Source organism: Melopsittacus undulatus, chromosome Z (genome assembly GCF_012275295.1).
Source record: "Melopsittacus undulatus isolate bMelUnd1 chromosome Z, bMelUnd1.mat.Z, whole genome shotgun sequence".
Lineage (NCBI taxonomy): Eukaryota > Metazoa > Chordata > Aves > Psittaciformes > Psittaculidae > Melopsittacus > Melopsittacus undulatus.
Genome location: NC_047557.1, coordinates 39,650,764 through 39,670,593, shown reverse-complemented (window position 1 = coordinate 39,670,593; position 19,830 = coordinate 39,650,764). Strand labels below are relative to the sequence as shown.

At 37.7% G+C, this 19,830-nt stretch overlaps 1 protein-coding gene across 3 annotated transcripts in view; it reads left to right on the top strand.

Moving 5' to 3' along the window:
* Nucleotides 1–2,130: 2,130 nt before the first annotated feature.
* The window catches only part of PRUNE2 (prune homolog 2 with BCH domain), a 137,907-nt gene continuing 120,207 nt past the window's right edge, over nt 2,131–19,830 (top strand). For all 3 annotated transcript variants that reach the window (XM_031054394.2, XM_031054395.2, XM_031054396.2), the window contains exons 1-4: nt 2,131–2,156; nt 3,470–3,633; nt 11,246–11,398; nt 14,718–14,809. In XM_031054394.2, coding sequence (XP_030910254.2) covers nt 2,146–2,156; nt 3,470–3,633; nt 11,246–11,398; nt 14,718–14,809 — 420 coding nt within the window. In that variant the 5' untranslated portion in view covers nt 2,131–2,145. The remainder of the gene's footprint in view (nt 2,157–3,469; nt 3,634–11,245; nt 11,399–14,717; nt 14,810–19,830) is intronic.

Here is a 19,830-nt window from a genome sequence, read left to right as displayed (position 1 = left end):
TGTAGGATTCAGAAACTTTCAGCCTTTGAATTCATCAATTTTTGTGTAATTTTTCTGTTCACATTCCTGAAGACCCAATAAAGAGGGAGCAATGGTGGTACATGAAAATGAGTGAAAGATGTTGGGTTGTTTGCTTGTGTTTTAGAAATGTGAATTCTTCTTTTCCTTTTAGACATCTGTTAAGATGAAGAGTGATTTCCATCTTTGGTAGTTCTCTTCCCAATTGCTTTTCTACAGATTTTAGAACCGCAGTATACCTAGGGTAACAAAACTACAGCTTTTGTGTGCTGTAAAAACAAGTGTGCAGATTTAAGTGTTTGAGAGAATGAATTCTAAAGACAAGACAAAAATTTCTTACTTAATCCTAGATTGTGTCAGTTCATTCGGTTTCCTTCTTTTTCAGGGGTGAATTGGGTTATAATGAACCTAAAGACGTCTAAACAATGAATAATACTAAGAAGGGATGAGCTTGTGAGCCTTATTTTCATTCTTTAGGGTGGCAAATCAATCAGAAATATGTGCTTCAGAAAAACAGTATAACAAAAATACACTGGAAAGAGGAAAATGTGTTGTATATGACAACAACAACAACATTTAACTTCATATATTTGGTTTTGAAACATCTACCTTAGCATCAGTCAGATACATTTCTTCAGAGAAAGCTTAGCTCCTTAAGATAAAATGGAAAAATTCCATGCAGCTAGCTTGACACTAATGATGTGCACAAGTGAAAATCATCACCTTACATTTTCTGTGTACAATTATGAAGAAGGTTGGCATTTCCCTGCAATGTTTTGCTTTCATAGAGTTGGTCTTCCTTGTGTTTGAAAAGTTCCTGATTTTATTAAATGCAGAACAGACTCAGTTCCCTTTGCTTGCGAGAGGATCTCAAAGCTCTCAGTGCTTCATGGAGTGTGTTCAGCTTGTGACGAGTCGGGGTTGAAGCCATTTACTTTGTGTAGGTATTGATTTCAGCCAATCAAATTAAAAAGGGGAAATTAAAATTACAGCTTGCTGCATATATTTTGCTGTGTGTCATTCCATGCTCTTTGGGACTGCTTTTCTTATTAGATTTGTGAGGTTTTTTTTAAAAGCTTTTTCTATATATACATGAAGCTGCTTGTTATTTTACTGCTGAAGGGACTTCTGTCTAGTTAGATCTCAGCTGGGTTCTAAACCAGGGTCTCAGGAAAACCAGATCTCTTAGCTTCTTGGGAGCTATGAAGCCACGAAAATGTGCCTGATCTCACAGCAGAGTGCATTTCTTTGGATGATGGTAAAAAGTGCTACAACTGAGGACAATGCCTGATACTTATCTTTTGAAGTGGCTTGGTGATTGGGCTTTGGTTTTTCTCATCATTGTTGCTCACTGCAATTGTCTTCTAATATGTTACAGAACAAGAGCAAATGCCTGGAGAAAGTCCATGTTGTTCTTGGAAATAAATCCTGTGATTTGGATTCCCTAATTTCTACTCTGGCCTATGCTTACTTTCTAGACAAGGTAATGGAAAAAATGGACTGAGTGGTCTTAACTTATTTGTTACAGGTTGTTACATCTTATTGTTAAGTCAATTAAAACATACTGTAAAAAAATTAACCTGGAGTGGTTTTGTTATAAGCAGTGGTAAGGTTTTTAAATAGAAACAATTTACATTTCTTTCCATACAAAAATTAATGAGTGGATATTAGGTAATATGTTAAGTAGCATTCACTAATAACCCCTGTACATAATTTTTTCTCCTTTCTGATTTCCCAGTGATTCCATAGGAGGCAAACAGAGACAGAAGAACAAGAAAAAAAATAAACAAAACAACCCATTTTTTAAAAAATTAAGTGAGGGAAAACCAGACAGAAAATTCAGACTGTTTGATTACTCACACTGTTAAAACATGTTCCTAATAAAAATCAGATCTCATTTTATGCAACAATGACAAACACATGCCTATGTTACAGGTCAGTCCTCCTGACGTTCTTTGCTTACCTGTGTTGAACATACCAAGAAGAGATTTTAGCTACTTCACAGAGACAAGATTTATACTGGAGGAGCTGAATATCCCGGAGTCATTCCATATCTTCCGAGATGAAATCAATTTGCACCAGCTGAATGCTGAAGGGAAATTGTCTTTAACACTTGTAAACAGCAACATGCTGACAAGGTATTGCATTGTATGTACAACAAGATGGCTTATGTGGGTTTGAGCTGTTTTAAAAATTGCAGTTTACATCTTTTCTCCAGTAATACTGGTATTACTATGCTAATACAGACAAAAAAGGTTAAAAAGGAAGCTAAAATACATTTTCTCTCCCGTTATGTCTTCAGTAAATGTAACAAACTTAATAGTCATCTTTCCATCATTTTTAATAGAAACCCAATTTTTTAAGGGCCTTGTTTTTTTCACACAGTTTAGATTAGATATTTTAATTTAGTTTAAATTATCTGGAAGATTCCTCTGATCAGTAAATAAGAGATCGGATTTGTTGCTGCTTCTTAGTCAGCTTTCACTAAAGGCATTAGGATTCTCACACTGATTTGGAGATAGCCAGCACATCTGCGTATGTGCTGTTAAGATGGCTGCTGGATAACTGCAGTCCTCACAAACTTCATAATTTTTCTCAAAACGTCTTCAGTGCCGGAGGCTCACAGTTGCTCCGTGGAATACCATAGTCCATATATCCATCCGTAAGAGGGAATATTTAGAAGCCTGTAGTGAATCTTTTATAGGGAGCTTCTTTATAATGGTCTGCCTGTTTTGCCCAGAGTAAAGAATGTAATTTACTTCCAGCTCTCTTTAGAACTTAAAGTGAGATAAGTAACATCCTGTTGTGTTATGGCCCCATCTTATTGAGGGGCCTGTAGATTAGAATAAGAGCAGGGAAAATCTAAAATGAGAAATATGCGTAAATCTCATAGCTATTGTTCTTTAACTGCAGCCAGATCAGTACATTGTTTGCTTTTTGAGAGTAAAAATTATCCGTAAGATTATTTTTTTGTTTTATTGCTGTCCCTTTCTGTATTTTTTCCTTCTAATTAATTATGGCTAATGTTTTACATTATTAAATATAGTTGGCTTTGTTATTGCTATTATAAGCAAAAACATAAAATGCAAAGACTTTTTGTAAGTCTTCAAAATAGTCAATGGAGAAAATTCCAAATCTCCCATACATAAAGACTGATAATTTTAGTACATGTAGATGTTTTTTTCCTAATTATTAATTTGTAAATATTTTTATAATGAAAATGTAAATATTTTGTCTTAGTGATTTATCAAGTAATAAAACCACTGTGAACACCTCATTTAAAAAATTAGTTTTAGGACTTTGTTGTGATGTTCTTTGTCTTTTAGCAGACTTCAGGTAGCAATAACAATAGTGTTATAGTCCAGAATTAGAAAAAAAAAATAACTTTTTAAATGATTGTCAAGCAGCTAGAAAGAAAAAAATATATATAACTTTTAAATTTGCTTGATAGTGAGGATAAAAGTTTGGAATCGGCTGTTGTCAAAGTCATCAATCCAGATGAGCAATGTGATGGCAGCCTGGAGTTACAAGCATCTTCTTCCTCGGTAGTAGTAAAAGAGATTCTTCAAGAGGCACCAGAGTTAATCACTCAGCAACTGGCATATCTCCTCAGAGGTGAGAGATTACTCTTTATATTAAATACTGAAAGGTTTAATGGAGTGTTTCTGAATCTGCTCATGCAGAAAGAGTGTGATCCATTCTTTGGTTAACAATCCCTTTAAAGACCACAGGAAGCTTCATAAAAGAAGCAGGGAGTAAAGAGTTTGTTAAAGAGTAACATTATATTGAATATTAAAAATGTGCATTTAAAAATAGGCATGAGAGGTCTTTGCTGTATCACTTGACAAGAATATTAAATGGAGCTGTCGACACACCAGCTGGGTAGCTGGAAAAGCTGTGCAGTTCAAAGATTCCAGGGGCACTGTGGACAGCAATATGGATTGGAATCTAATATTTACACGTTAAAGCTCCTCCTGATGGTGGTAGCATGATGTTTTAATGGTGTGATGTGAAACTTTTACTATTCAAAAATACTTTAACTAATTCTTCATTGTGCTCTCCTTTTCTTTTGTATTGTATGCCTAGTAGGGTACAGGAGGGGGTTCAGCTGTCAGAAGTATTTTCATTTCTGTCTTCATAGTTCATCATTTGTATTAGTTTCCTCAGTTTCTTTGCTGGAGCAGAGCTCTTCAGTTGGAAACAAAACTGGGGTTGAAAAGAACGCTTTGCTGCTTTCAAGTTATTTACTGAATTTTAATAGTGTTTCATGAATTTTGAAAATTTTGTGTTTTAATTGATATGCAACTATTAAATGCCCTTTTAGGAAATTAATGTGGACATGTTTAATGAAGATTATGAAAACTTGTCTGCATTATGATTTCAGAAACTATCGGAATCTTGGCTTGTCACTGTACTCGTCACCGTAATAACTAAATAATGAACATGTTAAGAGAAATATAAAATGGTATTTTTTTATGTTTCCATAGAAGAACCATTAACAGTAACACAGTATTTGGCCTGCTCTTTTAGTATCTTTCCATGCTAATGAGCTCTAATAAACCTGCCATGAAATATTACTGTAAGCTGCAAATTTCTGTTGAGTAGCTATCCAGGAATCTAGGCAAATGACAAAGCATAACAATTGATTTTGGAGACAGAACCAAAAAAGGATATTTGGTGGTGGGAAGAGTCAGGAGGCAGTGCTCTGAATAATGAACAAGAATATGTTCAAGTGTTACATAAGGGTGTAAATGTCTGCATGTTTTTGCTGTTCATTCTGCAATCCAAATCCTAATAAAGTGTTTTTACTAGAGAAATACTGAAAGTGCTTGCATGAAAGAGATAGCACTTCCAGTTTTGAGGAAGATAGTAGCTTTAAAAAAATAAAATAAAATTGTAACTTCATTTTAATTAACGTGTTTGGTAGTACATATCTGAGAAACTTCCTGGATATAGGAGTGCCTGCGTACCTTCTTTTGCATTGTGTGAGAAGTGATTGACAAAGCTTAAACAATAAAACACAGCTGCATTTGTGAAATACTGCTTTTCTACTTCTCCCAGCCATGCAGATCATATATATAGAAAACTAAGGAATACAGGGAGTCCTATTGTGGGTCTCTTAAATTAGGAAAGGTTTTTGGTACTTCTATTGCAAATTCAGAAAGGTCAGTGAATCCCATTACTGGTTTCAATAAGATAAAATAAAAATCTTATATATAAATATATCTAGATGGCAGATCAAACTATAGCAGTCTGAAAATAAAAGATCAAACACAGCCTACCAGGTCAGGCTTTCCATGGTGGTGGTGGAATTAGCATCCCTGGAAGTGTCCAAAACCATGTAGATGAGGCCCTTAGTGGTTTAGTGATGGGTTTTGCAGTGCTGGGTAGTGGTTGGACTTGATCTCAAAGGTCTTTTCCAACCTGGTTGATCCTGTCATTCCATGGAGTCTAGCTTTTGTGTTTCTCTGCATATATTATGGCCTTTTTTTCAAATGCCTTGCCCATAAACTGCAGCTTTTGAAATTCATTTCAGTGTGAGCATAGAAAATAAAGGGACCACATATCATGTCCACATATCATGCTCTGAAAGCAGGGGTGGCTGCTTCGTTCTCATTACCCGTGAATGCGTGTGTGGAGACTTGCAGAATGGACCCTCGCTGTGTTGGCACTCTACAGTGTAGAACCAGTGAAAAAGCCCTACTGGGTTTTTCCCACTTTCATTGTTACTTCAAGTGTAAATCTGTATATTGTTAGCATGTATAAGTTTGGGGCCAAAGAACCATAGAAGGCCAAGGTGAAAGTCAAAGAATTGTTATTTTATTTTCATAAAAGAGCTGAGAAATCCTAACAGAATCTGAGTTTCTGAGCTGGTAACTTGTCTTTCATTTCTGGCTTTCTAGTGAGTGCTTTGCTAGAAGACTTGAAAGATAATACAGATACCTCATGTTTTAATAGTATTGCATGGTGGCTGTGACAGCTTCATTTGTTGCCTCTTTTTCACTCTTTTTCAATTGTATTTTTTCTCACAGTCTGTTGGCTTTTTTTTTTTATTTTAATAACAAAGGCAGATGTTTATAACCTGCCATATCTCAACTTTGAACAAACTTCATCTGCTCTTCTGTGTTTAAAAAAAAAAAAAGTTAAAAGACTTTTCCTGTGAAACTAAGCATTATTGATTTAGGCAGTTTAATAATTAAGGACTTTTTTTTCAGCCGAATGCTTTTCTGGTATCTTTGTCTCCCCGTCAGACATGCTGTAAGATAATTCTACCCTTGGGTTTTGAATAGAGCTTGCTTGGAGAGTCAGAGTATTGTACAGCCATATTTGCCTGAAGTTAGAGCTTGTGCTGTCCCTGGATTTGTGCCAGCAGCAAACAATTACAGAACCTGCCAGAGTCTTGGGCCTGTATTATTTTATTTCCCCGGAGATGTTTACAAGGGGACTGTTGCCAAACTCAAGATCCATTAAACTGCTGAATCATTACATTTTCTTTTGCAGCCAGCTGGCAAGGATGTGATTCCAGGCACTCACTGTCAGGTACCTTGCGTCAGTGCACTCTCAGAAATGCCTCCTTATGTTTATTTGTATAAGGCCTTGAAGGATGCCACAAGGTGCAGACTGCAACATGTAAATAGAGACAGATTTGCAGCAAGAGCATCAACAATGTTTTTTGGTTTTGTTTTTTTTTAATGTGAATCTGCTTTTGCAGTTCATGGGGTGTGTAGCTGAGGTCTTTTCCTGCTCTGTTAGGGCAGTCTGACATTCAGTAGAGAAGATTTGTTTGTTATTCGAGCCACCCAGGCAAATGTTAAGAAATGCCCTTTTAGGGATGTCAGGAATTATGCCCTCTTTTTTTTTTCCCTTTGCTCTATCTTTCACATCAATCAGATGATTCACATGTTCCTTAATTAATGTATCCTTAATATACATGCCAGACAGGATCATTTTGAGCTGCACCAAACACTGCAGTTATTTGGACTGATCCTTTTGTTTTTATATATGAAAGCAGTTTTCTTGGAGGCACTGCTTCTTTCCTCCTCCCCCAAAGCTTTTATACCAGCTTTGTGGCTTTCCTCTTAATTACAATGCAGACTGCTTTCTTGGGTCTGTTGTACAGTTTTGGTTTGTTACAGTTTGGTTTTGGGGGGTGGAAAGTGTTGCAGTATCATTTCATAAGGTATTGTTGGTTTTCCCCTTTTCGCTGTCTTTACTTCTGCAGGTCATATAGTAAAGCCTTGGCAGGAGAAATGCCTGTATTTTTGTTGTACTGTTTCTCTCAGCCAGAAACTTGTAATTCAGGAGATGGTTTTGCTGTTCTTAATGTTTTCCCAAAACGACTTCTGCCTTCATTAGATCATGTTTAATATTAATGCACAGCAATTGCTTTTGGCAAAACTAATGCCCCACTTCCAAACTGCTGTGCAAAAAAGAATAAAACACAATTTTTTTTTCTTTTTGAGAGCCCTAGCCTGTTTTCTAGTGACCTCTCCTTCAGAAAAAAAAAGAATTATCTGTAATGTAGTATAATGCACACAAGAAATAATACTGAATCTTGTACTACCTATTATATGTTTCTTTTTTCTGTGCTAGTCAGCAGACAGTGCAACCTCCATTATGCTTTCAGAAAGCCTCGGGGAGTTGCACCAGCACTCAGTGAAATCTGCAGGAGATTTCTGAGCCCATGTAACTCTTTTAGAGCAAATACTTACAAGGGAACACATGACTGAGTAGGCAACTGACCTTTGGCCAAGCAAAAGTATCTTGAGTAAACTGTTTTTCTAAAATACCTGGAATCTTAACCCTCACAGGGATGCTGAGGGTGCTTGGAGAGAAGACTTATGTGCCTTTCTTTCCTGCTGATGAGCAGAGTATTAAAGAATGAAGGAAGAATATATGTTTATGTTATGGCTTGCCAACACTCTGTTAACTTGAGAAGGATCTTTTTCTTGCTTTTGTCCTAGTAGAAAAGTTAGCAATAGCAAGCAAGTGGGAAAAACGACCTTTTAGAAACCTTTCTAAGATATCTGCCCCTGATGAGGCAGTATTTCAGGCTGACTGCATTCCATTCTTGTATTAAGTGGTAAATTCCAAATTTCAAAGTTTGCTTTGGATCAAAATATGCAAAAGAATTGACCCTGAGCAATGGAAAATAGAGGCCTCCAGTTAGATGCTGCTGTACAGTGTGTGCCTAAACACATTCTGATTTTACAACTTTGCAGTAATGTCTATGTCCTGCCAAAGGTGAGATCAAATATAAGACAGACAGCCTTGCCATTGAAGAAACCTAGAATTTGTTGCACATATGAAAGTAAGAGACAAATGCACATTGATATCCGTAGAAGTGCATGGTAGGTTGCCACAGTATATCGTAGGCAATCTTTCTAGCCCTTTTGATTGGGTAACAGATAAATAATGTGAAAGGTTCCACCAATTCATGTGTTTAGGATAATTAAGCTAGTTTCATTGGCATCAGCAATGTTGCTGCTGCATGACTTTTAACAGAACTGCTTTGGTGTAAAGAAATCTATGTAATATTTTAGCAGACAGATACTTATGATGATTTTTTGGTGCTGTATAACTTGTAGTTTAGGCACTTGTAAAAATCACAGCCAGGTACTGACGTGGCTGCTGGAACCTGTCTTAGTGTAACCACAGTATTTTCTGCTGCCACTTCTCATATTTCCTGTAATTGGAGAAAGGTGAGACGCTTCCTCTGTTTGTTCAACTCCTTTCCTGTCTTGCCTTTCAATACCCTTTTGCTTGGCTGCAGAAGAACCTGACACCAAACCCACTACATAGGAGTTATTTCTGTGAAATTAGACAACAAAGTTCATGTCACATTGTCTTCAAAACTGATGAGCTTGATTTGGTATACAACTCAGACCTCTTGTTTTACTACATTTCCCAGCATGTTTTTGTTAAGATTTTCTCATCTTGGTCTTCTCTAAATACTTTCCTCACTGAGGCTCACAGAGCAGTGGTAAAAGTTTGACACGTTGTGTGTCTCAGAACCTGTACAGATGGACAGACTGCTTAGCTCATCCTAGGGCTGCTGGAAGGCTGAATGGGATATGCAACAGCCTCCCTTCAGTAGGTAACTGTATGATGAATTCGAGCACTCACTGTAGCTCCCATACTTTCTTCTGCAGTTTCCATTTCCTTTGTGTGTGTATGAGCAATTTCCTTGTCTGCTCCTAGAGGGAAGAAAAAACAACTGCTGAAAAAGCAGATTACTGTTGCTACAATAATTAATGCAGCCTGGTTGCTGAGCTGCCATTTATCCAGGTGCAGCTCTGTGCTGACTGGGAGTGTGTTGTGGGCCTCCAAACTCATTTTGATCACCAACCTTCCCAAGGTATGGGCAAGAATATGTAGCACAGGCACTGTTAATCTTGTTAGATGTTGGAACAATGAAGGAATATTGATAGATAATCTGTCCTGAAGGTTGTTGATTGAGAAACTTACTTCATAGAAAAGGGACTGAAAAACAGGCTTTGCTAACATATATAGGTATATATCCTTATAACATAGATAAGGTGTCTTAGGTGTTTATATGTCACTTATTTACTTGTAGGCTTGTGGAGCTGTGTTTTGTTTACCTGAATTTACATATGTCAGTCTGAATCAGTATACAGGATTTTCAGACAGTCTTTATCTCTTTAATATTTTCAGTACTATCAAAAAGGGCAGAAATATTGTCTTAGAGTCATCGTAAGAATGACATAAAGAGATACTGAGAATTAAAAAAATTATTGGCAGTTACAGTATCTGCAGTGGAAACATAGAACGTGGAATAGAATTTTCTGTATGTGAATTTACAGAAATTCATATGTTGTGGGGAGCAGCTTTAAGCATTATTTATTATTTAGCCCACACAGGATTTGTCTAATAAAGAAGTGTATACGTAGCACGGCAAAACTGCTTTGTGTTGCAAGTGCCTTGTGAATTCTGAAGAAATGCTTTTTCATTATTTTGTTTTTGTTATGACAGTGCAGGAGAAAAATGGACGCATACCAGATGTTTGGGTCCTAGTCAGTTTAGTGAGGTTGAGGATGGCTATGTGCAAGTTTTTCTTTTCCTCTCTTGGCTCTGTGATAAAGCCTAAAAATTTTTGCTTACAATAACTACCTTATACTATTGTACTGATTTGCTCATTGACCTTGCATGATACAATGCAATCATAACTTGTTTGAAATCCCTGTGCACAGTAGAGTAATAAATAATTTCAGTGCTGAAGTATGGGATTTTATCCTTGATTGTGTGAGTAAACGGAAGCAAAGGCTATCTTTGGGTATATTAATAAATGGAATCCCAGTCTCCACGGGATGAAAGAGTGACTTTAAACTTCGAACCATCAGAAATGCTTCACATCCAGGATGGAATACGTGCAATGAAGAAATAGTTGATTAAAAAGACAGCAAACTCACCTGTGTATTGTGAGAACATACCAATTGTAAAGTTATTAATTGGATTACATTTCTCTTAAATTTTAAAGCATAATGCATCTTGGGTTTCTTTGCCTGAGTGTGCTGTGCTTTTTGGTATGTTCATTGACGAGGAATTAGCCAGGGTCAGTTACACCAAAACAGCCAATGACTTCAAGATGGTTTAGTTGAAGCCCACTGTCATGGGCAAGGACACCTTCCACTAAACCAAGTTGCTCAAAGCACTGTCCAGCCTGGCCTTGAACACTTCCAGGGATGGGGCATCTAGCACATTATCTGGGCAACCTGTTAACAGTGTCTCACCACCCTCATAGTGAAGAATTTCTTCCTTATATCCATTGTAGCGGTTCATTGACATGTCTGTAGAAGGAAGGTTGGCAATGTAGATTTACTGTTCTCAAGCAAATCAACACTTGGCCTAATGCTTAGAGGGGAACAAGGGACAAGCCCTGGTGTCTCCCTGCTCACTAGTGGCCATGCCACAGAGCTCTGCTGAACATACAGAAGCATATTGCACACTGTAGCAGCACTGGAACCAGCCAGTTAGCTGGAGCATAGGCTCTGACAAGCCACCCAGTTCAGATTTTAGAAACTGCCTTCATGTTAGGAGAGTGCTTCTGTGCGAAAAGCATTTAATATCTCATTCAGTGAACTTGTCAGTGGAAACGACCTCCAGGAAGGAAAAGTTTTGGATGGCGATATGGTAAACATTCTTGTTTCTGTAGTACCATTTTGCTGTTAGCAAAGAGGTAATTGATTTTTATCTTTCAATGTTTCAGGAAGCATTCTCTTCAAGTGCATGTCTTTGGAGGCTGACAGAATTACTGAGCAACAGGAGAAAGTACTGTCAGTCCTAGAGGAGAAGTTTCCAGATCTTCCCCCACGAGAGGAGATTATCTCTGTTCTCCAGGAGACTCAGCTTAACCCACAAGGTAGTGCAACTTGCTTCCATTTTTCTGAACTTTTACAAATTTAGTTATGTAGCTGTATCAGAATATATTGGCTCATTGTGTGTGGTAAAAGTAGCTGCAGCATGCTATCTTCATTGACAGTTACATGTATTATACTGAATTTTAAATTAAGTGGCTTACATTCTGAATCATGTATTGTGATTTCTGTTGAGGAACTGCTGAACTCCTAAATAATTTTTGTTGTTCTTACAGATAAAGAAAACATTGATTTATTTCATATATTGCTTTTACAATTGTATTCCAATCAACAGTTTGTGTTAATGAAGTATAGGGGCATAAAACAATGTGGCAGCCCATATGTAGAAGTTGTGCTGCAATTGTCTGTGTGCTGTGGGAGTATGTCTTCTGAATCTTCTCAGGTTTATCAAGGGCTGTGTACAGGTGAAGTGAATGTGACTTCAGACTAAGATGAAGGAAGCAGTGGGAACTTTCATTTCCTTCTGATAGAAATTGCTGAACACTGTTGTCATTTTTTCAGCGCTCAAAAGTGGGAATGTTTGAACTGCAATTTTGATAGCAGTCTTTTGAAGGGATGCTCTGAAATCCTGAAAATATGAACTCATATTTTTTTACTTTGCTAAATGGCGTTTGCTGTGAAGTTTGTAAGAAGGAGTGAGAATTTAATTATCGAGATACCTATTTGTTGGGTATATCACGTATGCACAGAGTCTGTGCAGTCTCATAATCTTTTTTTACCTTTCTCTATGCACCCATCTTCAGAATCTTCTCATCTGAATTTAGGCTGTCAGCCTGATATGGCTGCGCTAGCTGGTAGTTACAGAAGGAATTTGAGGTGCTTCTTCCTTTGCTTTTTCTTTCAGTGAGGCTGAAAGCTAAATTATTTCAGGGCTATAAATCTTCACATAGTTCCCTGAAGTTCCTCCAGACATTAGTCAAGGAGTCAAAATTCAGAAGTGAACTGAATGCAGCCCGGATTGGAGAGATCAGATGATTCTTTTATGGAACTCAATTTTGTCAGTTGCAAGTGAAGATGGTTAAATAATGTTTGTCATGTACTTGGACCATGAAGTTTACCCTAATACCCAATGCAAAACATGGACCAGTAGATATAATGGTTTCAGTCTGCATGACATTGGTTGCCAGTAATTTTCTTGTGCCACATAAGGAGAGCAATGTCATACACTCTTTTTGTCTCACAGCTGCTGTTTGCTGTGTATCATAAGGTACATATTTAGCTCTGCATATATTCATGTAGCATTTGGATTAGTAAGGTGCTTTTGAGTTCCTGGAGTCATTTGAAGGCTCTAACCTCTGCTGAATATTTCACCTTATATATACCTCTTATTAGAATCATAGAATAGTTAGGGTTGGAAAAGACCATAACATCATCTAGTTTCAACACTCCTGCCATGGGCAGGGACACCTCACACTAAACCATGTCACCCAAGGCTTCGTACAACCTGGTCTTGAACACCACCAGGGATGGAGCATTCACAACCTCCCTGGGCAACACATTCCAGTGCCTAACAGTAAAGAATTTCTTCCTTATATCCAACCTAAACTTCCCCTGTTTAAGTTTAACCTGTTACCCCTTGGCCTATCACTACAATCCCTAATGAAGAATTCCTCCCCAGCATCCTTATAGGGCCCTTCAGATACTGGAAGGCTGCTATGAGGTCTCCATGCAGCCTTCTCTTCTGCAGGATGAACAGCCCCAACTTTCTCAGCCTTTCTTCATATGGGAGGTGCTCCAGTCCCCTGATCATCCTCGTGGCCCTCCTCTGGACTTGTTCTAACAGTTTCATGTCCTTTTTATGTTGAGGACACCAGAACTGCACACAATACTGCAGGTGAGGTCTCATGAGAGCAGAGTAGAGGGGCAGGATCACCTCCTTTGACCTGCTGGTCACTCTCCTTTTGATGCAGCCCAGAATACGGTTGGCTTTCTGGGTGCAGGTGTACACTGAATCCGGCTCATGTTCATTTTCTCATCGACCAACACCCCCAGTTCCTTCTCTGCAGGGCTGCTCTGAATTTCCTTTTTGCCCAGCCTGTAGCTGTGCCTGGGATTGCTCCGACACAGGTGTAGGACCTTGCACTTGTCATGGTTAAACTTAATAAGGTTGGCATCAGCCTGCCTTACAAGCAATTAAGTTTCATGCAGAAATAATAGTTCATTGGCCTGAACTCATGAATCTGGTTGCTATTAGAAGTACAGATGCCTGTAGCCCACCAAAAAGTCTACAGGTGGCCTATAAATATTTCTGAGAGGACAGATGCGTAGATATAATAAATATGTGAACATGAACCAGGTCATCTTGTCATTAGATTGAATGTAGCATTAGACTCCATACAGGAAAAGTAAAGATTCATTTCTTGGCTTAAGTTGGTATTTGACTCCCACTTAAAAAACAAGCATGCAAACACATTTTGAATGTTATGCTTCTAAGCTTTAAACATCTGTGGACATTTTATTTACCATCCTACACTGAAGTAAGTGGCTTATAACTTTCTTTATACTGATACTTGGCTATCATCTCTGTATTTCTGATCATGTGATAGGATCATGTTCACAGATACATATTTTTGGGGGGAATCTTTACAGCATTTTAGTCAGATAACTCCTGTTAGAGACACCTTGTCACGAGGATTTTTAGTACATTGTACATAAACATATCAACATTTCTAGTTTCAAAGTGAAGCAATTCCAGTTTCACTCTGCTTTTTCTGATGATATGTACTTCTGTTTCTATGGTACATAAACATCTAGTTCGTTCATTTGCCATTTGATGTATGTGAGAGAAACTCATTGCTGTTAGTTCCAGTTTTCAAGGAAGATCAGAAAGGTTGAATGACCTTATGTTTTTACATAGTATCTTAAGTGTTTTGCTTCTGAATATTTTGTAAATACCATAGTATTCTACATGTATTTTTCAATATATTACTCGTTCCAGAAATGTTTCATGTTAGTGATTTCCTATTAGACCATAGCAATGGTCTGTCTACACATTTATCATCACTGGAATTCAGTTCTTTTAAAAAATGAGTTTTCACACAACTTCATTGCAGACTTAATTCCTCATCCTTTGCTCCCCAGTCCCTCACCCCCATCCTTAAAATCTTGTCCTTGTTTTAAAAAATCCTCTAGAAATATTAACCATTGAAATATTCATGTTGTTTTTAATTTTCTCATAGAATGTCCTAAAATACAGAAGCCTCAACATTACGGTCTAGTCTAAGTGTGTTTTTGATATATGTTCCTGCATCTGTCAGATGTAGATGTTTGTATATGTTAAAATTCCTTTCTCTTCTCAAACAGGTGTAAGTATTGAGGATGCTATGCTGAAAGATCTCAAGATTTCAGATGGAGAAATCAAAGTAGCAATTAGCACTGTGTACTTAACACTGGAGGTAAGAGAAAATCGAAATAACATAGTTTCTAAACAGCCCTATTGCATACAGAGATGGTCCTTTAGCAATGATTTTGAGCCAGTTATTTTCTCAACATTATATATGAGCAGAATTTAATTTTCAGTGATTTAATTAACTTTGGGAGAAACAGTAACTGTTTGTGACTTACATGATTGTGCATCCGATTATTCCTTGCAGTTAGTGTGTACAACAGTGTGGTAAAACAATGGCATCAGTAAATTGCAGGCTTTGGGTGAATTCAAGGTGTGAGCTTTCTGTTGTACTTAACCTAGGTAGTTACGAGCTAGGACTTTGTTCCACCTTTCACTTAAAATATGACATAAAATTTATAAAGCCAGTTTAACACGTTCAGCTTTTTGAGAGCAGGAGATACTCTTTTATGCTTTTTATAAGCTTATCTTGAAGTATGTCCATTGCCACACTGCTTCAATGAAAGTGTTGGTAGAAACAAAAGGACCTTGATAGAGCAGAAGTTCCTAGAATTCTGATATTCTTAATCAAACCTGATTATAAAGATTGTCTTTATAAGCCTGAAAATGGCTGCTCAGATTTTCTTTCCTGATTTATCTGAAACATTTTTCAGTTGCTTGGGCAAAGCTCTTGTGTACTGTTTATCATTATATCAAGGTGATTTGTCTCATGGATGTCAGTAGCTATCTACCTTGACCTGAAGTAGATTTAACTGTTACTGGCTGTTACGTAAAAGTATTAATTTAAAAATATTAATGTTTAGATCACTGTTCAAGTTTGACAATATTATTTCTGACATAAGTTTGCATACTGATACACAGCCCGATAATAAAACTAGCTAGATTGAGGAGAATCTCAACAGCAGAGATATTTTTACATAGTGTATATTTGCAGTGTACACTCTCATCATGTCCCTGAAGGTCACCCATACAAAAATATTTGACATACAAAAGAAATTGTCATCTTCTACTACTGCATTTTACTTTAATCAAAACTTTATCTCAAATGGTACTAAAAAAACAAAAAAAATTCACATGAATAGTTTTTTGCTGTGTATATCCTGTGAGATTTCTTACAACATGTCTTTTCTTCTGGATTTTACAAAAAATATGGTGCGTCTGTGGTTGAAGAGTTTGTGGTGCAGTCAAACTAATAATTATTCATGTATTTCTGCTTTCATACTAAAATACACAAAATTGGGTAGCAAAACTTCAAAAATGAATCAGAATATGTTCGTTTCTTGGTTAGTTTCTATGTCATGCAGGCTTTACCAGTACTGTTTTATGAACTAATTTTTCCTTATGAAAATTATGCCAAGGTTGGGAGGAGAGGGGATAGGGAGAGTATTGTAAGATAAATCCTCAAAAGAAAGAGATTGAAAACAAAAGAATGGGAAGCTTTTAATAAGAATTTTTAAATATCCTTGTCTTCTGTCAGTTTCAGTGAATGGTAGACACACAGGAGCTAGCTTTAGCATTCCATTTTATTTTCCTTTAATCTTAATTTCACAGTTGGGGTGGAGGTTAGTTTTGCATTTGCTACGTTACTTTGTTCAGACATTTTCTACTCCATGATTTACTGTGCTTGACCAGCACAAGACCTTTTTTTTTGCTCTTCTTAGGGCCAGGGATTATATGGTCTGCACAATGGTAAAGCAGACGGTTTGTAAAAACATTCTGAACTGGTTACTTCCCCCAGTATCAGAAATACATATGAGGGAATTAGAGATGAAACTGTCCAGACCTGTCTTGTCTGTTCAGTTTAGAATTCTGTTATGAACTCAGAATACACAAACCTTAATGACTTCAGGATTTTTTTTTCAGCAGTAATAATGGTAATTTGTTTCCGTTCTTAAAATGCTTTATAGATGTTATTTGATTAAGGCTTGGCTTTGCTGTCAGTGTTTGTGCTTGCTTCTCTGAAGTATCTTTTATTAAAGTGCTTTCTATAGGGTCGATTATTTGATTTGGTTCAATAGTCTAATTGATGATAGATGATAAAACCAAAGATGATAATTATATGATTATAGTTGGGTATAGTAAGCTGTTCACAAGCATGCATCCCTGCTGAGCTGGATATGTGTTGTGTAGAGTGAAAGCGTTGCAGCTCAACACTCAAGCTCTGATTTCAGTCAGAGTTTCATGATAGTAAAGGCAGAGATTAGTAAATCTGATATTCCAACAAATGTCATATCTCAGTTGTATGTACTCAAATTATTCTAACCTTTCCTTATTTCTGTTTTTATGGCAAGTTTTACAGATCTCTGTTCAGAGTAGATTCTGAAAAAAATTTCTGTTCTTGAGAGGATTGATGCTCTTTTTAGCAGAGTCTTGAAATGGAGCTAAGTTCCTTTCTATTCTCTACTCTTTATTTCCTATGTTAAATAAAATAATTTCCTCAGTTTCCTTTCTGTAAATCAGGATATTAATCTTTTATTTCACAAGTGTGCTGTGAATTAATTTATGTATTAAAATTGCATAACAAATTCATTGAAGCTTGTGTTAGATATGTTGTGATAAACCCTATTTTTATTGGTATTGAAACATAGTATCGAAGGGAATATTGTATGAGTTCTCTGCAAGGCAGGAAATGATGGTAACTGGTAAGTCGTCAGTTGGAAGTTAATACTCATATTTACTTCTAGTGTTATTGTATTGCAGTACTTAGACAGGAAGGACACATGCAGGTGCACTCCTGCTTTGCAGTTTCTCAGGAAGACATGAATGCAAAAATAGTAGTGTAGTTGCTCTCAGTGCTTTGTTTGAATATATATACTGATACCAGTCAAGAGTGTGTGATTTACATCTATCGTTTATTGGCTTTTATTGTTAAATGACTGATTTTTTTAAGTGTCTTGATAAAAGCCAATCTTTCAGATATCAAAGGAATAGGTAGTGCTGTCATTAGTGATAAAGGCAGGGAAGGCATTTCATGTGGATGTGTTTAAGTTTCTGTAGGAATCTGTATGCAGTTTTGCATTTCTGGAGATAACTGCCTTCAGACTGGGGCTTCTTGGATTTAGGTAGCATTAAAGTTGTGAATTGAAATCAGTGACTGGCAGCCAGAGCTCATGCCGGTTGGATTTCACATGCATAGCAGTGCTTTTTGAAGAGAATAACGAAAGAAAAGTGACAGTGCCCAGATCATGGTTATTTTTGTTGCCTTTGCTGGAAAGTTTCCCCAAGTCATAATAGTGATTACTCATAGGATATTGTAGCAAAATTCAGTGCATGTGTTACAGTTAACTTCTGTTATATTAGGCTATACCCTGAGAGTATATTTTGCTTTTTCTCTGTTGGAATTCTCTTGGAAATAAGAAGTATCTTCTCAATGTGACTTTCTGTAAAAGTTATTTTTTTCCTGAGGAAGGAATACTTCCTTTGTAAATTGAACTCTGTTATATGTTTTTTTAAGTCTAATGCACCGGAAGAACAGTCCGGGTTTCATGAGTGTTCAGTTTATTAGAAATGGATCCTGATATTATAGAATCATAGAATAGTTAGGGTTGGAAAGGACCTTAAGATCATCCAGTTCCAACACCCCTGCCATGGGCAGGGACACCTCACACTAAACCATGTCACCCAAGGCTTCATCCAACCTGGCCTTGAACACCACCAGGGATGGAGCATTCACAATCTCCCTGGGCAACCCATTCCAGTACCTCACCACCCTAATAGTAAAGAATTTCTTCCTTATATCCAATCTAAACCTCTGCTGTTTAAGTTTCAACCCATTACCCCTTGTCCTATCACTACAATCCCTAATGAAGAATTCCTCCCCAGCATCCTTATAGGGCCCTTCAGATACTGGAAGGCTGCTATGAGGTCTCCTGCAGCCTTCTCTTCTCCAGGATGAACAGCCCCAACTTTCTCAGCCTTTCTTCATATGGGAGGTGCTCCAGTCGCCTCATCATCCTCGTGGCCCTCCTCTGGACTTGTTCCAACAGTTTCATGTCCTTTTTATGTTGAGGACACCAGAACTGCACACAATACTGCAGGTGAGGTCTCATGAGAGCAGAGTAGAGGGGCAGGATCACCTCCTTTGACCTGCTGGTCACTCTCCTTTTGATGCAGCACAGGATACGGTTGACTTTCCGGGCTCTGAACGCACACTGAAGCTGACTTATGTTCATTTTCTCATCGAGCAACACCCCCAGTTCCTTCTCCGCAGGGCTGCTCTGAATCTCTTCTCTGCCCAACCTGTAGCTGTGCCTGGGATTGCTCCGACACAGGTGTAGGACCTTGTACTTGTCATGGTTAAACTCCATAAGGCTGGCATCAGCCCACCTCACAAGTTTGACAAGGTCCCTCTGAATGGCATTCCTTCCCTCCAGCATATCAACAGAATCACACAGCTCGGTGTCATCGCCAAACTTGGCACTCAATCCCACTGCCCATGTCACCAACAAAGATGTTGAACAAGACTGGTCCCAACACAGGCCCCTGAGGGACACCACTCGTTACTAGTCTCCAGCTGGACATTAAACCGTTGACCACAACTCTTTGAGTGTGGCCATCCAGCCAGTTCTTTATCCACTGAGTGGTCCACCTATCAAATTGATGTCCCTCCAATTTAGAGACAAGGATGTTGTGTGGGACAGTGTCAAACGCTTTGCACAAGTTCAGGTAGTTGTAGCTTAATAACATGTTTGTTGGATTAAGTCCTTGATCTTTGGAGTCATTAAATTTTTTTCTAACTGTTTACAGAACTTGCAGTAACACAGGCAGACAGAAAATCAAATTTCTCCAGGGAGAAGCAGAGCAGTCAGTTGAAAACAAGGCAGATAGTCTCTGATTGTGTGCTGTTGACTGTAACAGCCAAGGGAGTACACGTTTTGTTGAAGGTTGACCAATTTGTTGAGGTTCTTGTTCATGTTTCTGGCCATGGTATCTGAATCTCATTAAAGTAGTTTCCAGGTTGTGGAGGTTGTTCAGTCTTTCAGTATTATAATGTTGGAGTCACCTGGAGATCTAGAGAAAATGTCAGAGCCTCAGTGGAAGTTGCTGTCACAAGTATTGTTGCTCCAAGAT